General features: G+C 36.0%; 1 protein-coding gene and 1 long non-coding RNA gene across 8 annotated transcripts in view; both read right to left on the minus strand.

Moving 5' to 3' along the window:
• Positions 1-27863, minus strand: part of LOC111933216 (uncharacterized) — a 211215-nt gene that overhangs the window by 123880 nt on the left and 59472 nt on the right. For 5 of the 7 annotated variants that reach the window (XM_086843551.1, XM_086843548.1, XM_086843552.1 and 2 more), the window contains exon 3: positions 10616-10683. The exons of the other annotated variants lie outside the window; for them this stretch is intronic. In XM_086843551.1, coding sequence (XP_086699677.1) covers positions 10616-10683 — 68 coding nt within the window. The remainder of the gene's footprint in view (positions 1-10615; positions 10684-27863) is intronic. 7 annotated transcript variants of the gene reach the window in all.
• Positions 18997-26760, minus strand: LOC147651304 (uncharacterized). Its single transcript, XR_015274375.1, has 5 exons — positions 26663-26760; positions 25972-26105; positions 25013-25070; positions 23068-23105; positions 18997-21229 (listed from the first exon to the last, which is right to left on the minus strand). It is a non-coding gene; the product is annotated as an uncharacterized LOC147651304 (long non-coding RNA).

Consider the following 27863-nt stretch of genomic DNA (forward strand, 5'->3'; position numbering starts at 1 on the left):
TTCGGCGAATTCAATCAAAGTTCTCCTCTGATTCACAGCAGAATTTATTATCAATTTTGATTTCCATGAAGAAGGGTCTTCATAAAGAGGATGTTCTCTCAAAACAGGAAAAAGACAAGTCCTCTTCCTCAGTCTTGTCTCACATTGAAAAAGAATGTGTGAAAAGTGACCAAGGTTCAAGGCCTTAGGGAGTGGGTTGGTATTGATGCAATTCCATGCACACTAACATAATTTTTTCTCTCAACAGAAAGCTTATTAAAGAAGCTTTTAATAAACAGAAAGTTTATTAAAAGAATAAACTTCTTTTTATCTGCTTTATCTTAACAGGAAGATGTGCAACATTCTTGGGGCTGCAGCAATAAGAGCTTAACACATCTCAGGAGGGCCATCAGCAATACATGCAGATCTCATGATCCAGTAAAGCAGGGAGACAGAACTTCTGACTCTGTGGAAGGTGTTAAAGTTCATTATCTAAATGCTTGCTTCCCTTTTACCTTCTGACCAGCTGTGACAACAGGGAGCTTATATTCTCCCGGCCGCCAAGTCCAGTGGAAAAGAACAGATCCATAGGGTTGAGAGAGCACACCAAGACATGGAGGACATAGAGACTGTGTAGCCCAGAGATTCAAGGCAGTAAGAAAAAGTCTTTCCATCCTGATAATGCTGGTGGAAATATTCATACTAAAATGCACAAGGAAAGCAGGGTTCTCCAAATGAACTGTGCAAGTCAGGCCATTGGGAAATTCAGAACCATCAGAGCAAAGAACATTTCCTCCTGTGCGTAGACACATATCCTCTCTGTTCAACAGACTGAGAACAGAAATCTCTATTGTGTGCATTAAAATTGAAATATCAGAGTTGATGTGGGCTAAAGAAACCAAAAATAGGTAATGAAAATACAAACAAAATTTACACAAGCTCTCCATAGAAAGTTTTCATGTGGAATTATATCTCAGAGTTTAAATCTTATTTTCACATTTTAGAGCATCCACTGCATACATGCAAGTAAAACAAACAAATAATAAAAGACAATGGAAAATTATCCAAACTGTGTAATTAGAACACCCTGATCTTCTTATTGCCAAGCTCTTGGCTTTAACTACTGGACCACATAGCTCACACCCTAATTAATGCATAAATTCAATGTTATAAAAATTTCCAAATCTTCTTTTCTTTTTTTTCATAAAGCTGAGATGGAGATTTCCCATGTCAAGCAATTAGAAGTGTCTTAATCTACTCAGAAACCTTCTACAAGGCTTAGCATACAGCAAGCACATTTTCCAGTCTTCTGTTTGGCTTATTGCTCTTATTTTTATTTGTCTTACTTTTTATATTAAATTTTTCACATTTTGTAATCTTAGTCACTTCACTGGGGATAGGAAAGGACTTAATGGTCTCCTACAAAGTTTCAATGTAAATGAAGTAGAGATTCTATTACAAGTCTACAGCTTCTACATTTCAGTGGGGGTTTTATGCATCAAGTACGTAAACAATCCTGGGAACCTGCAGAAGGAGAAATTCTGTGCCAGGAGACTGTAGCATATTCCCCTCAAAGTGTTTAGTGATTCTTTGTAAACACAGGAATGACAGGAATAATAATGATAGAAAGAATTTAAATATCACCATGGAAATATTTACAAAAATATCACAGAAGGAGAAAAAAAAAGCTTCTGTTCATGTTTGTCATGAAACTGCAAACTGATACTCTCATATGCAAAGGTTTTTAGAATACAAAATAGGAACAAAAAACAAGCTCCTGAAAGTGTAAAATGTATTATTGAATTAGTGGAACTGTGAAGAGTCCAAGTTATAAAATAATTTCTTTTCATAACCCTGGCACCTGCTTTCAAGGCACAGGCCCTGTTGCAAAAATTTCCAGTTTATCAGAAGACTTCCACATATTGCCATTAATCCGTGCAGAGCATTTTTCTTTTAAAGTTTGAGGATGATTAGGTAACCTGCATTTCTTTAAACAGAAAAACCCCAACCCACTAGGGCTTTACTTTTGCCAACTCAAAACAAGCACAGGCTTTAAGATTAACTAAAAGACTCTTAAACAAGGTTTTTTATCCCAAAAAATGCAATGACACATTATGTCCATGTACGTGATGAGTTCCAGGAGAAATTTGGTGGAGATTATCAGAAAATGAAATGTGACTGTGGATTTTGTAAAAAACCTCCTGAAACATACATGGGTGTTGATGAGTGGTGTTTACAGAAGATGTACAGTGCATTTTCATCCTACAGTACATTTTCTATGAAGTTTAAAGAAACTAATTTTCTCAGGGGATCACTGTAATGCTTGAGGGAAACCATTTTTCCAAATGGAAAAATTCAGATTTCTCAAAAGAACAATTCAGCAAATCCAAGGGATTCATAATCCTTACTCCATATGATACTTTAGACATCCCTGCCACCTATGCTTTTGTTTTCCTGCCTCTAAAGCACAGTAAACACAGGAATACTGGCAGAAGCATCTTATGAGCTCGTTCAGAAAACTCATGCTTGCCTTTTCTTGGGGTTGCCAAGGAATTATAGCAGATGCTATCAGAACAGCTCTTACTTAGGAGGCAACATCTCTGCAAACATCAGTTCTCAGGACAACAACGAGAAAAAAAATCTTTAGGAATCTTCAGCCCAAAGATATTTTAACCTGAAGTTCTATTTGAAGTTAAGCAGTCCCCTTTCTGAATATGGCACAATCTGTTTTGCAGTCATTTTGATGTCTAAGCTCACCATTACCACCACATAAACCACATCATTGTGTTCTGAAGATGGAGGACTTGGAGTGGCTCTGCTGTTTGCTACTCAGGTATTATTGTCTTGGGTTTGGATAAAACCAGAAAGTTTGTTATATAATTCTTAAGAAACAATTCTCACAATCAGAAGGCAGTGGACACAAATAGATCCACTCACACAGGGCTGAGAAATGAAGGAACACATCGGATCTAAGGCACAGCAGGCACCATTTTCCTGGTGACCTTTTTCTTGCAGCAAAGTGATGGCCCTGGTGAATAAATGACCAATTTGGGTCTTTTTCATTTAACTGATTTTTGCCATTTGGGGGCTCCAGACCTGTTCCTCTCTCCCTGGGAAGGTCTGTCCCTGCTGTGAGTAGCTCTCTTGGTCAACAGCAGGAGGTAAGGCTGGTGGCAGCTTCCTGAAGAGAGAATACAACAACCTATTACTGCTTCATACAGGAACTGCAGCCACCTCCGATTGTGTGAAGAAAGAGAAGGAACACTTGTTTCACCCTCAGCAATCTCACCTATTTCATCCTTACCTATAAAAGGTATTCACACAGCTCCTACTGAGCTATGCAATCTCCAGTGTCCTTACAACACTCCTGCATTGCAGCAAAGCATATCATATCTTTGTGCACATCAAAACTTGAGGCACTGAAAAATAAAGGTGCTCAAGGTAACAAAAAGTTCATAGTCCAGAAGAGACACTCTGTATTTGGAGAAAAAAACTTCTTCCAAAAAAAAAAGCTTACCTTTACAAACTCCCCAGAAATTTTTCAGTTCCAAATAAGTTGATCAATCCACAAAACAACCCAGTTGTTATACTTTTCTATGTCTTCATCTTAAAATACTTGCAAAGCTAAGCTGAAGAATCAGTCAGCCATCTCGCAATAGATCAGACAGGTAACAAGGCTAGACTTTATTACTGAGCTTCCTATACAAAAATTCCTGGTAAAAAACTCTTCTACAACTTCAACTTGCTCCTTGGTGGTAAAGTCCCAGCCTGTAAAGCACTTTCTGTAGACTCAAATCTGTGAATACACCAGTATCTGAATCTAAACTGGGGAAGACAGAGGATAGAGATGAGTTCCTACAAATGAAACCCTATATGAAAATAAATGTAGAGTCACCAGAGGCTTAAGGGAATTGTCGAGCATGACCTCCAGCATCTCTAAATCACCAGGGTAGGTATCACATTACTTTGGTGTGACTGTGCAATGAAAGGTGAGTTTAAGTGGTCTGTCTTAGCCTCTACCTAAGATATAGGGGTAGGAAATACCAGCTTTGTTTGATCTGCACAATTAGTTTCAACTCATCTGCTAAGAGAAGACTTGTTTTACCTTGATGTTACTGTCATTTCATATGATCCTAGAACTCCTGACTTTCAGCATCAGAACATATGACAAATAGACACAAAAATCATGAAACAGATTTTTAAAAATATGTGAATATCATGAGAGATTTATTATTAATTTTGCATAACTACTTTATTTAAGATCACTCTTCAGGGTCACTGTCTTACAGCAGGTATCAAGTTTTGCCTTGGCAGAGTATGCAGGATAAAAATCAAGACATATGTTCCACATAAAAGTGAAGCATTTTTTGGCTTTTTCTTACCAGTTTCCTCATAATAATCTTTGGAGAGAATATTATGTAAAGTGCAGAACTTGTTATTTATTTTCAAGTTATATTTAGTACACAAAAATCTAAATCACACTTGTTCAAATACTGTATATACTGTAATTACACCCTCTAATTTCATGCTTTTGGTCATGCACTTAGCATAAGTAGTTGTAATTACACAATTCAGGCATGTAATCATATAATTATTAAGATTCACAATTCATTTATATAATTAATGTATGCAAATACATAGAACTATCCTGTGACATTGATTTTAAGTAGAATACCCCACTAATTCTGAGGAGAGTTCTGCTTAAAAACTCATTATGCAATACAACTTGCAAAAGGACTACACTGACAGAAAGAAGGCAGACCCACCGTCAAGATTCTTTGGATGTCTGCGTGAAATTTAAACAAAAAACATGCAGAGAGATACCTAGATATAAAACCAAGATAGATACACACACAAAGATTCTCAAAATGGACTAAAATGTTCATAAACTTTTTTTTGCAGGCCAGCATTGGAAAAAAGCGAACCAAAAAAAGTACCCTACTACTTCCTAAAGAACTTTATGTCTTAAAAAAAATATATTAAATAAGGATTTATCTCTTTACATGTTTTAATTTTTTTAAAAATGTATTTCATTATTTCTTTCACAGGCATGGGAAAGGAAAGAAAGAAGCTTTGGATTGACTCATATCCCTCAGTACAATAGCATTTCACCAGCCCACAAATCCTTCCAGCTCTTCTGCAGACATTGTCCAGTTCTTTGTCTTTTGAAGATCTTAACCCCAGAAAGAGATGCAGTATCCCAGTATTTATTAGTTACGTGATCCCTCCTCTCAAAAGTATTTTTCTATTTGAACCAAAATAAGAGTAAAAGCAGCACAACCACTTGTATCCACCAATCTTTTTCTATAAAGTTTACTTCAGTAATCATAAGGCTTAATCACTTACTCTGTCAGCCAAGCCTTTTGTAGAAAAGTATCAATTCATAATTCACTCTGCCTTCTAACTCAATTTAAACATAGGATGTTTATTCTTCCCTTTTGTCACATGAAAACTTCAGTTAAGCTGGATATAATTGTCTATGGCACTACAGAATCCATCTCTGTTGTATAGAGCTACAAGCTATAGCAACCATCTATTATCACAGTGCAATTAAATAAACACTTCATCTACATCCAAATAACACAGCACGTTCCGTTTTTCTAGCACAGCAGAGTCCAGTAATCCCTGACATGTCTGAGTGTACTTTATAATAAAAGAAAAAGAGAAACCTAAGTAACATTAATAATTACAACTATTTCCTTCATTCCATTTGCTCACAGAGGCAAAACATTATATTTGAAGAGCTAAATAAAGAAAAATATTGAAATATACTTCCACATGTCAAGCACTCAAAGCTTCAATCTTGTTAGATTAAGCACAGAATTTTTTGGAAGCACTGTTCTTGAAATGCATATTGAAATATGACCCTTATTTTTCCTGCATTACTCTTTTCTCTTGCCTTGCATAATTCATATAAATTTTGGAGAAGTCTGAATTACAGACTTGGCACAAAGATGCTGTTTTCCCAGAACATGAGTGATGACCACATAAATTTTGAAACAAGGACTATTTAACGTCAATAAGAACAACAAGGGCTATTTAAATGCCAAACATGAACAACTTATGCTGTCACTCCTGCCCTAATTTCCACCTGAATTTTTTAATAACAATCAAAATAAATAAAAATGCAGATTGTTTGTTAATGGCTATATCTGACTACATACAGTCATTATTTATTCAGGCCTTTTGTTAATATTTAAGTGATGGAAATTACTTTAAATTATACCCATTACTGATGGGAACTTTTTGAGCTATGCCCTGTGTGAGCTGCACATTGTGAGACAAAACTTCATTGCTTGGTTTGATAATGAGGCATTCAAACCAGAAAGAAGTCACGATGCACTAACCATGTTCACACCTGCCTTCTCTGACAAAGCCTCCTCTCCTGGCCACAGAAGCAGTGCTTCAACACTAGGCAGACAGTGGGATGGTCCTACAGGGCCACTTTTATGTACTTACAAAATTAAATGCATCAAATAAGGTCATAAATGCTCACATTTTACACTGACAACCTACTTCTAATACTGGACCACCATGCTGACCTTTGGAAATGTGAAATAGATAGGCATATAGAATTTATTATTTTGTTTTTCAAGTCATAGATAGTAAATTCAAAAGAAAGCAAGTTATGATATTAGTGACAGGCAATCACAGAGACTTGTTTAAGAGGACAACACTGAAAGACACATCTCCTTTGCACTTGGGGAGGAGTAGGTGTGAATAAATCACATAACTCATGAATATCCTTGTTTCAAGAAGACAAGTCATGTTCATTTCTATCTAATCTAAATATAAAATCATGATACAATCTATCTTACTACTTCCCCTGTAGCAAATACCCATTTGAAAAATGCTCAGCTATTTCTGCTAGACAGCAAACTTCAGGAGGAACAAATCAGTGCTATGTATCACTTCCAGGAAAAGCATAAGTTTAGACTCTATGTAATATGCACTCTTTTTCATCCAAGAGGGTGATGTCTGCAGTGTAATGCTAAGAAACTACAATTTGTTAGCATTAAATGGAAGAGTGTTACCTAACAGAAACCACAGCTATAGTACAGAGAGAAAACATTTAGCCCAGCAGATGTGATCACTTTCAATGTCTGGTAATATCTAGGTTTTTCAAAGTTATTAAAAACAAAGTATTATATGATTCAGTTACATAAAAGTATTAGTGTATGTGATGAACTCAGCTCTAGATTTAAAGGACATAATGAAAATAGAATGATAATTGAATTAGTGGGTTCAAATTATAACAATGCTATCATGTATATGACATGCTTTTAACAAGAAACGACTTGTTCAAGACCAAAGTTTTTCTCTGTGCTGTAAATTACTTTTTAGAAGGCTATGGGGACATCATGCTACAGAATAAAAATCTAATATGTGCAGACATACAATCTTAAAATGGTCCTCAAGACTAGAACAGGACATTCACACAAAGAAACAAAATCCCATAAATTACCAGCCTTTGCCTGGTACCCTAGGGGAATAGCAGATTCCACAACTCAAAGGATAAACAACATTCAACTGTGGGCAACATTTGACATTAGTAATGATCAGAGGCTAAGAATAACAAAGAACATTGCATCTCTCAACTGTGATAAAATCTGCCCATCCAAGTGTCTGGCTTTAAAAACCCTCATTCACAGCTGGGACCAGCACTGCCCCCACACGTCAGCGCTCACATATTTTCATTTATATGATCAGTCAAAGCAAGGAATGGATAGACAGAATAAAAATATATAAAAATCTTTAAGAAAAGAAAACTACTTTACTAATAAGTTTAGACAGTTTTAGACAGATGAAAAAAGTATCAGGAACTATTTTGAGTATAACTCATTTCAACAATCTAATGTCATGAAGTTACCAGAATTAGGGGTTTTGTCAAAATAACAATTTCATGTTGAGACCACAACCTAAATTTTATTCACAAAAAAAAAAAAAGTAAAATAAATAAATAAATAAATAAAAATTGGGGGAAAAAAATTTTAAATAAAATGGCCTTTTCTTCAAGGCTTATTCTCCCCACTACTTTCAAATCTCTACAGTTTGGGCCTAGTGTGAAAAAATAACAGCAATATTTCACTCTGCCAAGTCATAGTACACAACTTCGTGCACAAAATATGGCTAAAGCCTTCTAAGCCAGTACTTATGGAGAATCTGTTCTAACCCCCAATCTTGTTTTTTTCAGTGCAAGATGCAGCTCAGCACATGCCAACCCATCAGAGACAGGCCATTCTCCAACTACAAGCATTTGTGTGAAGTTATGGGTAGGCTGCACTCTCCAGTTGTGCAGAGCCCTGGGTGTCTGATGTGCTCCATCATTTAGCCTTCCCAGTAGCACATCAAATAAAGATGCAATTTTGCTTCTTTTGAGACTTGATTGACATTTTAATTAATCTACAGTTAGAAGTGTTAATTGAGCTATGAAGTGAGGCAATAATTCACAGCTAGTAAAATTCCCTACAATGGTTTACAAGCATTAGTACACAGTTTACCTCATTAGTTGTTCTTTGGATATTTTTAATAAAAAAATTAATGCATCCACAGTGGTATAACTCTTTTTTTTTTGAAGAAAACCAGCTTCCAGGAACCCATTCCCAACAGAGGATTCTTCTTTCCTTCTATAAAATAATCTAAATCCCTAACAAAGGATTCAAATGTAATAACAACTTTATTTACTACTTTCATTTTGATACATTCATAAAGATATAGCCATAATATCCCTTCTTCCTTGGAGCTTCACCCCACTGATATTAGAGAAACAAGCTTTGTCCTTCTGTTTTTGAAGTATTCTACAGATTCAAAGTCTCTCACTTTCACATTTTCAGAAACAAAAGTTGTGCTTGCTCTTAAGCACAGAGCAAAAACATGTTGGGTGCATGTATGTGTGTCACTATTTATTTTTTAAGATGGAAAGCCTTCACAACAAATATTTTTAAATTAATAATTCATTTGTTTATTTATTTAGTGCATGCATCTTTGAAAGATTATTTATCTTCTACAAAGTTCAACCATCTGGCTATTGTGAAAGCTATTGTGAAAAATAATAGAAACAAATGGCTAAGAAAATCCCTTGCTTTTCTAAGAACTATTACGGGTGTGGTGGGGCTGTTTTGGCAGTGTGTATGTGCATGGGTCCAAAAAAGGGTGGCTACAACATAGCATCATGTTCTTGATAGACAAAGGTTTCACTTCAGTTATTGGATACATTAATGCCAAAATATACTCAGCACTTACATCCAATGTTTTCAGAGAACAGGGGTAGGAAAAAGTTTGAAAAGTATTTGAGAAGCTGGAAGTGCCCCTGTGCACAGATGCATCTCCAATTCTGAGAAGCACATTTAATAAAAACTCACCTATCAGAGGCAGACATCAAGATCAACCTCATCCTGTCACCATGGGAAGTGTACAAAAATCTCCCTAAACTATGTTACACTAACCAGACACTAGAAATCTTCACATTGTGTTTCTTCACAAAAAGTTTTTATTTGTAAGTCTAAAGGAATAAAAGGAGTGCCAGCATTTTCTCCTTTCCTTTTACCTCTTTAAAGGACTCAACAAGTTCCTATATCAGTGAGCAGAACCTGTGAATCAGCTCAGTGCAAGGGTAACACACCACCATCTGCAGCTCTGCGGAATTTTCCATTTTCAAGCTTAATTCCTGACTCTGCAGATGAACTGAGCCACATTAATTAAAAGACATCCTTACCCATCCACTAGTGTGAGTTGACAGAGAAATCAGCCAAATAATTTCAAAATGTATACATAAACAAGATACAGAAAATATCTTGCATTTTTTTTCCATTGATTGCTGACTCTCAAGTCAGGTTCCCTTGTCAGCAATTTGCAAATAAAATTATCTGCTAAAATATTATGACAGTCCTTGCAATTCTTGTACATCTTTTATCTTTCACCAGATGTACATACCACAAAACACCTTTGAATGAAATGCCCAAAAATCACAAATAAATTTATGGTAAAACTACATATTGTATGACAACCTCTTAATAAAGCTAATCTCACATAATTAGATACAGGGAAAGAAGGAAATCAGTTTTTAAAATATAATTTTCACAGACATCATTAAAACTTATGATTAAGAAATAGGCCAAGGGTAGCTACAGTTCAGTTCCATACGATACTTTGTTTTCCATGTGAAATATGTAACTTGGCTCCATAAGGATGTCTTGGAGTCAGAATGTAGGGAGGAGGAAAAGGTGATTATTTGCAGGCCAGATTGATCATGGGTATATGACAAAACAGAACCTCCCCTTCTGTCCCCTTTTATATAAATTTCATTTATTCAAATACAACCACAAAAAATAATCCTGCAAACAAAACCAACAACCAATAAAAACCATCCCAAACCCCTAAAAATCCCAAGAAACCAACCAAAAAAAAAAAACCCAACCAAGATTTCACTTTTATAGGCCATAATATTTTTCCCCACATGCTCTCAAAACCATGGTCCACTGAAAGAGTCCATCACCACCTGGAAGTGCAAACAGAGGTTATCTGGCCAGTCACTGAGGCGTATTCCTCTCTGTCTTGCACACTGGCCAGCAATTCCTCCTGAAAGCTGCCCATTCTCAGGGAACTGCAGAGCAGCCAGAAACCTCCTGACACCCACCTGCACAAGCTGGAAGCACAGAATTGCAGCATCTCCCCACGTCCCAACACCGCTCGCCTGGGGTTGTTCTGCAGGAGAGACAAAAGAGACCAAACTGCAAAAACTGCATCTCCCAGTGGGGCCTCACTCCCAGAAAAGGCTCGTGCAGGATGCACTCATTTCCTCTTCTTATCTCACATTATCACCTGATTTAACACACACACAGTGGTGTCCTGCTATACAAAATATCTCATACTTCAGTTTAAAAGCAGCCAAGCCAACCACAAAGTTTGTAGAAGGTTTACAGTCTTTCAGATACAGAAAATTGAAATGGAAGAGCATCTTACTTTAGCTAGACAATACAAATGCATCTGGTTTTTTCACACACTTTTCCTCAGAAGTGATGGTCATCTTCATTCCCAGCTTGAGAAAACACTGATTACAAATTTTATTATATATGTTTATGTACTATTTTTGTCCATATTTTTTTTTCATTATAAAATATGATTTTAATAATTGGTAATTCATAGAGGATAAAACTTTGGCTGATGGACCTTAGTCTTACCAAAATCTGCCATTATCTTTTATCCTCTCTTAATGAAGAAAGGCATATGATGTATTTTGTCAGAGGCCTTCAGTTCAAATTCTCTCAGAATCAATTATCAGCACATTATAGTAATGTACCCAGGGAGGGCACAGAACCAGCCTTTGGTGTTGTAATAGCAGAGACTGTAGGTCTCAGATTTGTAGGTTTATATAGATTACAACCAAATATGAAATACAACAAGTTATTGATAGGATTCTAAAAAAAAATCTCAGTTCATCTATTTTGTTTTATTTGAACAAGAACATTAATATCCATAGTAAAATAACTTGGTTTTAACAAAAGTGCTCATTAAGAAAATGAATCCACATCAGAGAATCAGTCTTTTAAAACCAGTGAGGGTTGGTCTTCAGATCAAGGAAAACTTTTCAAGTGAATTATATATTTCACATATATATTTTTAACTGTAGTTTTATAATAAAGGCTAGTTTCAGATGCAGCAGAACAAAACCAACTCAATACACAAATAATCCTTTTTTAGTTAAATACCATGTTCTTGGAAGAAGCACCCTCATTTTCAAAAGAATATAGTTGGCCATTTTGCCACTTTACAAACATTTTAACTTCTATTACTGCTTCAAGATGTCATGTTCAGGTTTTTTACTAGATCATACTTCCCTTTTATACCCAAAGGTTATTGAACTTTTCACAGTTGACTGAGATTTACAAGGCAAGTGAGAAAGCTGCTTGCACTAGCAAGGCTTTGTAACTAAGCAGGAAGAAGGCAGTTATATACTGTATAAAGTGCATTATTCCAATAACTCCAGTAAATAAGCCATGATGGGGCAGCAACAGTACAAGGGCAAAATACCAGGGAAAAAACAAGTCACAGGCTCCACAGATTGATAAACTAACAAATAATGCATCTGTATCAGCTTAGATTGTCCTTGTTTTAAAAGTATTTGTAATTTTTAAATAACAGACATTAATATAACACATAGTATATGTTACTCCACAGCCAGTGTTTATTTAATTCACCCAATTAATGAGACAAAAGAGTATTGCTGTTATTTTTGTAAGGTAACCCTGTAGGAGGATATTATTACTATAAGCAAATCTAAATGGATACTTCAAAATTCTTTTCCCTAGATGCATTTTCTTTTATTCAAAATAGTCCCTAAGTATGTAGTATAATTCTAATAACTAAGTTGGAAAATTCAAACAATAATAAACATTTTTAATAATGCTAATAACTCATTTCATATGTATATGTATCTGTATCTATATATATGTATACACATATATAAACTGAAGCGTGCATTACTTTCTCTGATGGGCAAATTCAATGCATTTACCTTCTCCAATTAAATGATTTCTCTAAGTACAACAAGGAAAATCCTGTATCCTGATTTTTACATAAAGTACACACAAACAGAACAGAACTTTCTGCTAATGAAATAATTTATAGATAGAAAATTCAAATACCTTTAAATTAAAAAAAAGGACAAGCTGAGAAAACCAACAGAGCTGCCACAGCCCTGACAAGCTTTTAATATTTCTTTCACATTTTCCTCAGAATTAAATTTTCTGTCTGGATCAGACAGAATCAGTTCTCTGATCAACTTTGCCCTTACCAGTAAAGGCTGACTGAACTAACAAGCATCTCCATGGTTTATCACCCACAGATCAATCCCAGAAAACACCCAGACGCTGCCGAGCTGGAAGAGAGCACAGACTATGGGAACAACGTTCTCCCAGTACTGCAAAGGCAATTACCTCACTTCTAGTAAAGGAAAGAATGGGGGGCATGTTGTTAATGGGATCACTCTGGAGCCAAACAATCTAATGACAACAAGAAAGAGTGATGAGTGTAATTGCATGAAGGAAAGGAAGCTGCAAGCACCATGGGACCCATCCTGTGCTCCAGCTTGCTTTTCCCAAGAGAAATTGCAAGACCTAGATTTTACCACAGAGTAATGTCCATACATTGATCACTCCTGTCTTCTTCCACATATGTTACAGTCTGCTAAATCTGTGTTAACTTCTGCTACATGCAACTCCCAAAAATGCTATTCAAGAACACAAAGGTGGAGTTTTCTTCAAATACCACCCATCCAGAGAGCTGAAACTTAACCTTTCAGCCCAAGAGCAATCACAGTTCTTTCATAAACTGGGGAGATCCGTCAGTGCTGATATCCAAATTAACAGCATCAAGTAGAGTTTACATTTCTGCAACCAACAGTGGAGTTCTTTAGGCAAGCAGACAAGGACTGAGTTCAGCTGTAAGGTTAGACTCTCTGTGCTGTTCTCAGCATAAGATAAATGACATGGATAAAGTTGTTTTTTCTTGCTCTCCTGCCACAAGCAGAAAAAGCAACACTTCCCCAGACCACACTCCATGGGACAGACTTTCAACAGCACAGAGCGCACAACTGAGTTACACACTAAAATCAGATAAAAATTTTGACTACTCTGGAAATAAGATTTCAAAAAGAAAACATTAAAAAAAAAATCCTATCTTTGATGGTTCAAATGTTTCCTGACACCACTTATGAACCTATTATAGGATGTACTTTTAAGAAAAAAAGGCAGAAAGCCATGTCTAATAGCACAAGTCTCTTTTTTATTCACAGAACTCTCAACATTATGTGTGCTGTGAAGAATATTTTCCCTCTAAGGGAAAAAACAAGTTTGCATTTTTTTTCCTTTCTCCCCAAATGTCAACACTTGTTCCACTTGGGAAAGCTTGCAACTCAAACAGCTTTTCATTGAAAAAGAGGTTAACAAAAGCGGTCTTGAAGTATGTTTTGAAAAATATTATCCCATTTTTCCATTAATTTGCCCCTTGTGTATAACTAAATGAACGGCTTTTGTTTTCATTTGCATGGGTTTTTTTCCTTCAGTTGTCTTTCCTTTATAGAACATTTAAGAAACTTCCCTTTCCCCTACAGTTTTTACTTACAAGTCCTATAGAACTGTGTTCAAGAGTGCACAGAAGGCAGTGGCACATTTCTCAAGACATGGTGTTCCATATGCAAGACTTTACACGTCTATGTATTGGATGTACTAAAAGTCCTCTGACTGCAACAAATTGAATTGCTGCCAGTCACTACAACATGGCTAAAAGAAGTCTTTACCTTCTTCCAACAATCTCTTTAAAGACTATTTCGTGTTCCTGAAGTACTGCAAATAAAGAAGAAAAACCTGCTCAGAAAAATAAATATTATCTTTTATAAATATGAAAAAAAGTAGCTGAATGAACCAAATATGCTTTAAAGTTTTTTTTCTCCACAGAGACTGGTTAATTCACAGTTACTGCCATGAAAAATAATGTCTTGAGAGGGGAAAAAAGGAAAAAGAGAACCATATGAAAACTCTAAGTACAGAACTGGTGGCACATAAAGTAATCAGAGGTATACTACATGCCCTTCCTGATGGTATTACTGTTCCAGATTTGCTCATTAACTTGTGAAGAGTTGGCTGTTCATGGTCTTCTGTCAGGTGCTGTCTGATGATAGAAAGATCATCCCAGCACATTACAGAAACCAAGTGTCTTGACAAACGTCCTACAAAACTGGGATGCTGTATTTCAGTAGTATATAATGGAGTTTTGCCAAATGTCTAACAGCCCTATTATTTCTCCCTGACAAGCTGTTTTACAGAGGTTATTATTTTCTGATTACACCAAATTAAAGTATGGGCTGCTGGACAGAACAGAAGGGTATTTACATTGGATCCCTGACATCATTATAATGAGATAAAGGGCAAATACAAGCCAGAAATGTTTCACTTACACTGACATTACTTGTTATACTGTTTATTTAGAAAAGAAGAGGAAGATAAAGTAATTTCGTCCTTATTTTCAATACAGTCTTAGCAAAACAAGTCTATTATACTCACAGTGGTCAACCCTCAAGAGGAAATAACATATATATATATATATATATCCCTAAATTGTGAAACAAATGTATGTCTTAACAAGTACAGAAGGTACATTGATAACAAGACCTTCCTTGATTTTAAATAAAATTAAGACTGAATTTTTTCTACAAGTTTTTTGCATTGAGGAGAATTATTTCCTACTGTTGTCATTTATTTCACTTGGTAAGCACATAGCACTAATTTGGCAGTATTGAAGTCCTATGAAAAATAGCTCCCATTGATATACAAGCCATAAAACTTTGTCTAACAATTCCCTTTCCTTTTGACTGTGCGTGAAAAATGGTGTGGAGTGGGCAGCCAGCCCTGCAGTCCCACAAGTGAATCATCCAATAGATGAGGATGCATCTAAGAGGAAATAATTGTACAGAAAATGAAATTATTTATTTTCCACAACGAAATAGCAGCAGATTGTTTTTCTGCTTTGCATTCCTTCTGTAGGACACACAAGCTACGTGTGCTCAGTACACAGCACTCTCTACTCATATGCTGACGTGCATAGCAAACAAGTATATACTGTATTCTAATTTCAAAGGGATGAACCTAACTGTAAATGGTAATTAAGACATAATTTTTCTGGCCCCATATCCATTTACATAAAAATTAAATCTTCATAACATTTGTAGTTTCCAACAACACAGTAAAATAATGGAACAGAATAGAACAGAAACAGAGCTTATATATTAATCATGGGAAAAGAATGGCACATATGTTAAAGATTAATAGTGATCAAATTACATAGAAATCTGGGCTCATAGAAATAACAAAGAAGAGAAAAACTAAAAAACCTATCAAGGGCCACATCTGAAATCTAAGTCAGAATATAATAATATTTCCATGTTAGTCTGCAATGCATTGCTGCTGGCAGCGATCAGCACTGTTGTAGAGAAACAGAACATAATGTTGCTGGTTTTGAGGCTGAACTTCCTGTTTAGGTGCTAATGATTATAAAATTTATTTTATCTTGGCAAAGATATTTCTGATCTGCCCTAGAATAATGTCTTGAAGCTGCAGTTATGTAAGTTGCTGATATTGCCCTTTCTGATAGGCAGATGTTACTGCCCACAGCACAGACAACAAAACTGAACATTATCTTACCTGCAAGTTTATTTTTATTTTACTCTATGCAATCACCAACAACATATTTAAGAGTTCCTCAGCTGATAAAATGAAGCCTGCTTCCTTATCAGTCCCCAGACAAAAGAGAACTGATCACAGGAAAAATGAAACCATCAAATTAAATACCTCAATGACACAAAGAATATAGTTATTAATGTGATCAAAAACTTCAGCTTTACAGCTTCAGTCCAAGGTCTTCCAAAGCCAGTTAAATTCCCATTCATCTATAAGGCATAAAAATCATCCCAACAGTGAGATTCCGAAGGAATTAAAACACATATCATTGTTAAGGCTGCACAGTTTGAAGGAGGTGGCTTCTCCTGGGGAGAGCTGGGAAAGGAAAGGCAGAGTGGCCCTGGATACCATGGTTTCAAACTTCATGTCTCCAGTTTGAAATATACAGGCTGCTGAGATAACTCAAGTTGCATTGCTTTGTCTTCCTTTCCCAGACAGGAAGTGATCTTAATATGTCAAGGAAAACTGAAACAATCTTCAACACAATCTTGTGTTCTGTATGCTGCTTATTAGCACTGTGATTAAAATCTCATTTTAAAATTCTACACAAACATTCTGTGTCACGTTCTTTTGCTAAAGAGAATTCTTCTACACAGGAGTTTGCATAAGCACCATGCCACTGACACATGTAACATGATTACATGTGATGCTTAGAGCACTGTGCATTTAGCCCTCTAAATTTTGAGAGTGTTTTGAAATTCACAAGCTAGTGAAGCTCGGTCAGCAGTGAATAAATAGAAAGAACAGGTAGAAATTACCCTGTTTTCTAATCTAAAGGAACATTTTGTTATCCTTTCTCTCCTAGACCCCAGTCCTAGTAGCCACACAAACCTGGATGGTAATGTGCCAAAAATATCAGGAGAGCTGACCACAACTGCAATATTCTGAAAACGGGAGGTTTTTTTGTCAAATCATACTGAACTAAGTCATTAGTTTCTCCACATATACTACTGAGGCCTTAAAATCATAACCACAGCAATACAGGGTTTCAAAATAGCAGCTGAATCTACAGAGGCAGCTGGATATGGGGACCTGCAATTGGTCTGATGTCCACATTAAAGTAGTTATACAGCTGAGTTGAGGAACTTCTCAGGAATCAAAAGTTGAAATTATATCAATTAGGAGGATGTATTTGCCAAATATTTATTTCAGCATGGCTGAATAAGCTTTATTTCCCTTCCCAGAACACTTTGTACTGCACTGTTAAGAATCACGCAAATAAGTTGTGCTGGGCCATGAAGCTGAAGCTGAAGCCTCAACCTAAAAAATGTGTTCAAGCAACTGCCTCTTCAAAAGTATTGATCCGCTGTCTCCTGACTATTGGGAACTTGGGGTTACCTGGAAAATCATCCTTGTCTTCTTGTCTCAAAAATACAGCTTTCTACCATGCACTATCTAAAGAGAAAAGGATTACACTTAACACTGACACACATATTTATATCTCTTCTTCTGATTTAAAAATAATTTTAAAAAACCTAAAATAACTAGGCAGTTCCAAAACTCTCACACTTCATAACTTAAAATATTTTTTAAATACAAATAGTTGTAAATTTATGCAAGGCTATTTGGTACCATTTGGACAATAGTAGACTAAGTACAAAAAACCCTCTTCTTCCTCATATAAGCAACCACAACATCCTCTTCAGGTTTTTTTTTCTGAGATGGAATAAGTGTGTTTCCCTCTCCCCTTGCACATTTCTCTAATGATCCTGGCTGATTCCAGTGTGTATCCACATCTTTTGATCATGATTGATTAGAATTGCTCGCAACATCCCCAAAGAGGTCCCTCAGGTGTCTGAATGTGGGTGCCAGGACTCACTCTCCAGGAGCACTTTGTTGGATACACATTTCATTTCTCCTTGGCCTCGTCCCATCGATGGCTTAATACACTTCCTGTGCAGGAAAGGTCTGCAATCAATGCACCCAGATCCTCTTCTTCCCTGACTGCTTCCATCTGTGAGCCTCTGGAAGAAATGCCTTAATTCCCAAGTGCCCAGACCAAGGGTTTGTATTATTGATTCTCCATTACTTTGGTCTCCAAGCCTGTGCAGTTCTTCCTTTTATAATGTAAAATAACCATCTTTATGGTTCCTCCTAAATTTTTCTCATAAATAGATTTCATCAACATGTTCCTATTGTTTATGCCAAAGTCATTAATAAAAAAAACAAGAAAAAGTAGTTCTCTCCGAGTTAATCCTTGAGGAAATGAGAAGAACCCTCCAATGTTTTTCATAGTGATTCACTCTTGACATATTTTAAATGGTTCCTTATGTGCTGTGTACATTTTTTAGCACTTATCATCATAACAAATAACTTGCCATTATTTCCAGCCCCTAACTGATTCCCAGAGTTAGATTTAAATTGCAAAAATTCAGGAGAAAAGTATAAAGTATTTAAACTTTCTCTGCAAATTCCTGTATTGAAATTATTAACTGTCTCATTCAACTCATGAGAATGAGATGAATTTTCTCTTTTCTTTATGCAAAGATAGATGTAGATCCCAATTGCAGTGAGACTTTGAAGGTAAAGAGTAGACATAACCACAGAAACAGAACTTTAAAAAATATTAAAAATATCCAACAAGTTAAATAGAAATCCAAAGATTTGGATTGGAAAGTTTTCTACAACAAGGAGCTAAAGGTTTTTCAAGGAGGACTACCTCATGTAAAAAAAATGCCATGTTACATTTCAGATTTCTTAAACATACCTCCTTTATATGTCAGTGTGTCTGAAACAAGTTCTTAATGAATCCTTACTATGGTCAGTTCTATTTATAAATTCTCAATTTATTTTTGAAATTTTATCAGCATAAAATCCAGAAAGCAATTTTATATTTCTATGTTTCATTTAGGAATTATCTTTGAAGAAACTCCTTAACAAACATTTAGCTCCTATAAAGTAGAACCCTGCATGAAGCTGGGTGAAGTTTCTTTCAGAGACTTTCATCCTCATCACAGCCCCAAGAAAAAAAGAAAAAAACCAAACCTTCTGCACAGCCTTTCCATGGGAATCCATTCCTGCTCAGGAATGACTGGAGTTCACTGTTTACTTTCTCATATCTTTCCTACAAAAATACCTTAGCTCTCCCACCACTAGGAAGCATGTTCCCTTACCAAAGCTTATGTCCTCTATCTTCTCTTTCAAAGACCTTCTAAAATTCCTTTTTAAAAGTTGTCTTGCTATTAATAAAACTTTCCACAGCTCCAAATGTCAGTCTCACTATTTTAAAAAATACTGGGAGGTGTTGCTCTTATCCAGCTATCTAAAATACTGTATACCACAGCAGACTTTCACTACAAGTGAAATCTCATTAAAATTTAACACACACATTAACTAAGAAAGTCCTATCAACTCATGATGAAAATACATAAATATTTTTAGATCACTCATGCTTTCTTATACTCAAGACTTATTCTATGTTTCATTTCCTCATCTACAATACTAGAACCAGACTTTATCACTCATGTTCTCTGTAGGCCTAATTCCTGCAATGGAGTGCATTTCTGAGGAGTTCCACAGTGTGTTTTTCCAGCTACATGTTTACAGTATCTTGACGAAAAGGATTTCAATCTTGGATATAGTATTTCAGTACTATTTTAGTATAAATACCGGTACAAAAATGTAACCAAAATAATAGTTTAAGCACTTAATAAATAAAGTACTGTAGGTGAAATGACTTCTTGTATATCCCCTGGGATCCCAGCCACAAATACCAGGAAAACAGTTTGTGAAGCAACCACAGAAATAGAAAGTTGGATATTGGATTAAAAATAACCAGAACAAATGAATAGCAATCTCATTTAAACTTTGATTTAAAAATAAGATCATTTTATTCTGTAGTGCTAACCACATAAGTCAGATCTCACCATAAAAAGAAAACTAGCATCAGTAGCACACAAAATCAATTAGAAGGAATACCAGTGGTAAGATTTCCATGAAAACTGAAAAAGAAATTGTAAGGTGCAAAAGCACAGACTCCTGTAGAGAAAGAAACTCATGGCAGCGTATTAAAATGGATGTTACTTGTGAATGGACACTGGGCACGTTCTCCATCCATGCGGTTAACACAAAAGGCAAAAGAACCATGAGAGGATGCTTTGGCCCCTATTTCAGGGGTCTGTTTGCTCCAACCATGCATTATTTGTGTACTGTAGGTGCAGCAATAAAAATAGTTCTTAAGCGGGTACCTCAGACAACCTACAGAGCAGGACATCACCTTAGTAAGGAGCTCAAAGGCATCTTCATACTCATATCTGGACCACTCAAGCACCTAAGCCATTTGTCCAGTCCCCAGCCCATCATTTAACACAATGACAAAGATTTAAGTACATCATATGGAATTTATGCAAGTTATCTTCACTTCTTAAAAATGCCCAAATAATGCTGTTGGAAGAGTGACCAAGGTAAATAATATCAGCCATCCAAACTGCACTGACAGCCTCAGATTCAACATTTTATATCTTTTCCTCAAGTGCAGAGATTCTGAGGAGGTGAAAATTGGTCTGATTAAGACAAATCCCAGTAAAACTGGTCCCCAGAATACTCCTATCCATTCTGAAAGAGTCTGTACACACTTCAAAAATCCTTCCTTGAAGCCAGAAGTGTGTATGTCTTGGGGAAAAGGGCTTAATCTCATTCTAAACAAACATGGCAGCATAGCAGGCAATCTACTGCAAAGTGAGAGACCTAAAGACGTTAGGGCACATCCAAAATCAACAAGCACTCAGCCAGACCTTCAGCTAATACAAACCAGCACTATGTGCATTAACTTCTTTGGCTCAGAATCATCTTCTAGGCTTACAGCACGCAGACCACACGTGACTTCCTCCATCAAAACTTTCACAAGCCAAATCTCAGCCTCACCCACCTCTTTCTCCCACAACCCCTCAGTTGCATCCTGGTCCAACACAGCTGGGCTTGGTTACTGCACCCTCCTCAGCCCTGTGAAAGCCTGTCCTGCACAAAGCTCAGCCCTCCTTTGCTTCTTTCTTCATGCTAGAGAAGCTTACAAGCACCACCTAATGGCACAAGCAAACTTTCAGAATATTAACTTTTTACACTGTTTCTAGAGTGTGCTATCATAAGGAGATAAAACTTCATAGAAATAATTTTAATGGTCACTTCCTAAAGAATGCAAGATACAAAAATGGAAAATATAATTTTATCCCACATCAAGGAAAAGGCATTGCACTTTACCAAGAAATATTTATGTAAAGGCATATCTTTCTATATTGTATGTTGGAGTTCACAGATACCCACAATTTGGCTTAAATGAGGAGTTCATTAGTGCATTCTTGGAACTGATCACAGTTCCACATCTGGATTTAGAAGCAACTGAGTGAACTGTACTGCAGAGAAGTTAACAAGAACACTTCTACTGTCAACTGCACATGAAAGAAAAAAAAAGTGCTGAACAAAACATTTTAAGAGTTCAACTGCGGGCTGCCTTATATCATTAGTACTTACTAAACAGAAATTGGAACAACGGGAAGCTGTGTGATTGCTTACTTTACGCAGAGTTTACCACTTGGCTACTGTAATGTTCTCAGCAACTTTCAAGAGAACAAACTAAATGAAAAACTGTGATTTCATTCACAAGTTTGGAGTGGATTTTGGCAGGACACTACAGATTGCTGTGGTCAGCCTCTAACTCTGAAGTAATCTGCCTGTTACTTTATTCAATCCTGAGCAGAAGCCATAAACGCCCTTCCTGTATCCATTCACTTCATAAACAGCCAGAACAGGACTCAGTGGTTTATGTATGCCCATTTAAATCCTTTATATTTTAGTATCCAAACATGCCCACACATGGCACATTAGAATTAACAGAACTGCTATTGTTCCAGCACCATCCAATATTTTTATCTTTGTAAAATGAATTTATGCAAGAGGAACAGATGATATGCTACTGCTAGATAGTAAGAATTATATCTTCCCATCTAGAGAGTTTCTTTTATGCAAAAATCATCATAATATTATAATAGTTCTGCAGGTAGAGAAATCAAGAAAAGAGGAAATTAAAGCATATAATCACATTCCACAGCAATTCCACATTCAGTAGCAGATCTAGAAGCATAATTCAGTATTTCAGTGCTGTTCCAAAATTCTATTCACTCAGCTGTATATAAAGCACGTGGCATGTCACAATTCAAAGCAAAGCAATAGCATGGCTGGACTTCTCCAGATCCAAATCCCTCTCAGATGAAAACTTAGAGATACTGGCAATGCCATTCTTCCGATTCCAAATGCTCAATCTGACTTCATTTGAAAAAAAAAAAAACCAAATCAAACAATAAATTTCTTTTCTGAAAGTGAATACATTTAATGTGGGTTTCCAGCACTGTGCAGGAATATAGGTTGCCTACATGCACTAGAGGTTGGAAATATCACATGTAAATAAAAATTATGAGAGAATAAGAGTCATAAGAAAGAATGTCTTTTTTCCTTCAAAAGCATCAATATTAAAAGTGAGGGTGTTGAAACAGTTTTATCATATATAGGAACCTTCTTCCATATAGGATTCAGAGCACCCAGCAGGATATGAACTTTAAATACCAAATGCATGACAACCAAGTATTCCCATGTCACATGGCCTCCACAGACACAAAGGAAAAGCAATGGTTATTCCCCCTTAAAAATATTCAAATATTAATCAAAACATGAATGTACCTGTATAATCTTTAATTTCCTTTTTTTCCTAGCTATTGAGATACTGATGTCTCTGGCTAGGATTTTTTTTTTTTTTAATTTAAATCATAAAAATCTCTTATTCGGAGCACTATTTTGGTTTCCATTTGATTCTGCTATAGTATTTGTCTTTGAGAAGTGCCTACTAAATAAAGCTTTATATACCTACTTCAAAATGGGCTGGTACTGAAGCTGTTTCCACAGGAGCTAGGAAAAAAATGAACTTGTAAATCCTTATTGCTTAATAACTACACTGGAGTTTCTCTATACAGTTTTATTCTCATGCTTTTCCCATATGAAGATCTGCTTTCACTCCTCTTTGGAGCCTCAAGGTTTTCACTAAGACCAAATTCTTAACAAGGATCCAAATCCAAAACAAGGGCTTTGGAGTACACAATGAAATCTATTTCTGTTTGACTCTTCCATACTAACTATATCTTAGTTTCAAATTTGCTTTGCTTGAAATTTTTGTTCTGGTTGCACAGAAGAAATAATAATTAAACAAATAGAGAAGCAATTTGAGCCTGATATTATTCATGATCCATCAACAGTGAAGGAAGAGTTCAATCCCTTTGTTACAGATTGTAACATTTTTAAACCATGTTTTGACTTTTCTATAGGATTTTCTGTTTATATGCACTAAACCACAACAGTATTTAGCATACTGAGAACTGTTTATATATCTTGTATTTAAGAAGTGCTTGCTGTGTTTGTTTAAATCAGATAACACAGATGGCTTTCCCCCTCCACAACTCTATAATAAATCTAAATTGTAACTCCCCATTTATTTTTATTGTCTTGACAAGAATCCTTTGAAATTATCATGTACTTTATTTAAAGGATTTCTTTTCAGTTTTCCCACGTTAAAAGAAATCTCCTGGGAGGAGAAAAAAAAGGCACTTTCAAAACAAAGAAGTTCCATTAATAGAAAAATATTTCAAAATTATAAAAAGGGAGTTGATTCAGAACTTACTATTTTTTGCCTACACATTGAACAAAAAGGTTTGATCTTTTTTCCTGGATTTTCATTCTTTTAACTAATACAAATTGAGCTAGTAGGAACCAATTTTTTGCTTAGATTGTATAAAATGCATTTTAACTGAAGAATGAGATTCCATTGAATGTTAAAGCTGGTGTTTGTTCCAGCTTTACCAATTCCATTGTTGGTATGATTAGCCATGACTTAGCAGGCAGAGGACTGGAAACTGAAAAATTCATGTTTTAGTTTTGTTTCTGTCACTATCTGTTGCTTAATGTCAGTTTGTCTAAAATTCTCTGGCATTATAGAAGGAACATATTAGTTTTTTTCTGTCCAAATTTCAATATAAAACACAAATATACAAGTTATTTGAACAAGACAAAGCCCTCAGTTCCATCATGGTGTAGATCATGTCTCCATACAAGGCAATTTCCACCCTACATACCCCTAAAGCCAATAATTTCATGTGCAGCAGCAAAGGGCCAGGGCTTCCCAGCTTTCCCAAGCTGTCAAAAGAAACAACAATTCTGGGAGAAACCAGCAGGTCAGACTTCACATGGACAGCTCTGATGTGTCCTCCTGCCCAGAGGCAGAAATGAAGAGATAACAGAGAGAAGCCAAGCTTCATCAGTTTTATTGCTCAGAAAGTGCTCAGATGCAGAAGAGAACCCACAAAAGAGATATCACACACACACAGACTTTTTATTGTTTGTATTGATGCAGGGCAGGATACCTGGTTGTAAACTATTTATTTTCCTTTAAAGTATTTACTCAGTTCTTACAACAATGAAAATGGGCATTATGGTAGAAAGTGACCCAAGAACAGAAAATTGACAAACTATATAAAAATAATATAGAGTTCAATGTCTACCTAGGCATACATACCTGCCACCATTCATATTTCTGTGTTGCCAGGAGCCAGTAGCACTGCTGGCAGCACTGATTTTTTTTCCATATTATGTTTTCCCCTCATGAATCAATGCTTATATTTCATTTTAGCCAGCCTTGATGGGGGTTAGAAGCAGCAACTGCTTTATAAAGTCTACATTATTTTAAACATATGAAGGAACTAAATATCAATCTTTTGTGTTTCATGATCTAAAAGGGTTTTTTATTTATTAGTACAGGAGTGTACCTGAGAGTCCAGCCATCCATTCACATCGTTCCATCCGATGAAATACATCCTGATTTTCCTGATTTAAACCAATATGAGGGTTGAATCAGATTAAGATTGGCAAAACATAGTCAAAGCTCTATGGAGCTGAACAGGAGATTACATACAGTCTATAACAAGCAAAAATTAAGATATGACATCTAAAAACAAAGACAGAACGACTCACAGGTTTTAGTTTAATTGAAATCTGTATGTTTGCTACATGACCAGAGTTATGAGCTTTGGCACAGACATTACAGTCTCCTAATGTTTTTGCTTCCAAAGCAACCAGCATGCATTCACCCCAACTAGTGTGGATAGTGAAGCTTTCCAGTGTAAGAAACAAAGTTTATTTCACTTTGCTAAAGATATTAAAACAAAAACAAAAAAAACCCCAAAAATAAATAAACCCCCAAAAAATTGTACTGGAATGCTAAAGCATTCTGACTGAATTCAAGTAAGGAGCTAAAATATTAACTCTTTAGGTTCCTCCAGTTTTTGAAGAGAGGAGGGAGACTTTCACTTCAAGGGAAGGCAGACTTAAATCTCACAGAGTTTGGGGGAAGGCTGAGCATTAAAACCTCCAAATGCACATAAAAGAGAACAAGCTTTTGTGCTCAGACCAATTACACTCCATAGAAATCACTCAATGATGACAAATTTTAACACTAGACACTCCACACACGTATGCAAAAAAAACCAAATCTCATAAAACCCCACACATTTTCATGGCAACTGAAACTAAATCATTCGTTTGGTTCTAGTTTACTAAATTTTGTCCAACAATAAGGTTGTATAATATTATAAGACAAATGAGTTAATGAGCCTATTGACTAACACTTCAATGCATTAACAAATTCATTTTGCTTCCCACACAATGTCTTAGAAGAAAACGATTCCTTCACAAGTGATACCAGCTGTAACCATGCAAGGATTTGTACCTCACTCTGGGAGCTCCAGCTTCAGGTTGGGTCTCTCGTCTGGTGCTTCAAGATTGTCCTAATTACTGCCCTGCAATATTCCTGGATGGGCACAACCTCTTCCATGAAAACAGATCATCTAAATGGCATAAAATCTATAGAAATTGCCAATAGAAAATAAAGAAATTACCTGAAAAAAATAGTAGTGGTCACAGAAGGCCTGCATTAACTCATCATAATAAGAAAAATACTGGCTATAGTTAGAGACTGCAGCTCACCAACACCTTTTCTAAACAACTAAGAGATCTCTTGTGCCAAGGAAAACACATTATTTTAAAGTTGGCCAAGTCAATGTAACACACATTTGGAAAGATATCAGCAGTGTAGAAATAATTAAATATTTCCATCCCCTTCACATATTTCAGTATATTTAATTCAGATAAATTTTGCAACGGAAAAAAACTTGTCAGGTATTTTATAGGTCATTTCTATTGGTTGCCTCTTTCTTTTGTTTGTCTCTCCCTTTCTCAAAGTGTTACAGCTTCATATAAAAATCAGGTATTGCTTAACAGTTAAAGGATCCTGTTCCAAATAATTTGACAAATTTCTGGAAGAAGGACTTGAGGAGGCCCAAGCAATTCAGTGCCAAGCTCCCTCCTACTTCCATGCTCAGTAAAGGAGCTGGCAGGACACATCAAAATTACAACCATACCACATGACTTCATAAGAACTCCATCTTGAAGACCCTTTTAGGATTATTGTGCATTACTCCATCAGTCTACAAAGCAGGCTTTTCTTAAATGAAAAGCTGGGGTGGCAGTGACAAGCCTCCTTATGAACATCATAAACTCTTTATGACATTTCCACGGATACCTCTTAGGTTATTTTATAGTTCTGCCACTACAAGCAGAACTTCCACAAATAGATTTAGATTGGTAACACAAGACAGTAAAGCACAAAGCATAAGAGAACCAGATGCAATTTCATCTTTAAAACGTTTCAGTTGACTCTATGGATTTTAGAATTTGCTATTTGATTTTATTGCACAGCAACAGGGACTACATGTGTGAAGCAAGAACCCTTCAATAGAAGGGCAGATATATCCTTTTATATCATTTCTACATTGTCTTTCATTTAGAACAGTTTAGTAAAAAAGGCAGATCACTACACAAAGATATGCATCATGGCAAGTAGCTCTAATGAGTCAGCACTGATAAAGTCAGACGTGTATGCTCAAAGGCCTCTCCACAATTTAGCTCTGTTTAAAGCTTTATAGAAACTATTTTAGCACATGAAAACACCTCTTAAAAGGCCTCTTATCCAGGAAATTACATTGACTGTTCGCTACTGAGCACAGATCACAAGACCACAGGACTGCAGAACAGAGTGCACCTTCTTGTACACTGAGTAGGGTCTCATGTGTCCAGGGCTGGAATACACTTTCACATGTGTAAACCACTTTGCCTTCCAAATAGGAGTACAGCTGGGGCTCTCCTTTAGTTACATGGACTTTGGCCAATGGAATGCTTACAGAACCAAGCATTAGAGAAGTTCTATTTCTGTGTATATTCCCAGAAAGACGAGAAACTTTAAACCATGCCTTATGTTAGTTAAAGTGAAGGTAGAACACTTAACTGCCTCTCTGCTTCCAGACATTTATTAGTCTGACTTTACAAAACCTGGCAAAATAACAGATAAAAATGGTTGGACCCATTTTTTTTTAATATTTGCTAGCAACAGCTTTCCACAACAACTTTTTCCCAGAAAATCCATCAATTAATTTTTTTTTATCATCATCACCAGCTTGCAGATGCATGCTTAATTAGGAGAAAAATCAGCTTCTGTATCACAGAACAGAGAATACAAAATTCACAGAGACAAGATTTGGAATTTACATATCTACACTGAAATCC

Source organism: Cyanistes caeruleus, chromosome 10 (genome assembly GCF_971803275.1).
Source record: "Cyanistes caeruleus chromosome 10, bCyaCae1.hap1.1, whole genome shotgun sequence".
NCBI classification, from domain to species: domain Eukaryota; kingdom Metazoa; phylum Chordata; class Aves; order Passeriformes; family Paridae; genus Cyanistes; species Cyanistes caeruleus.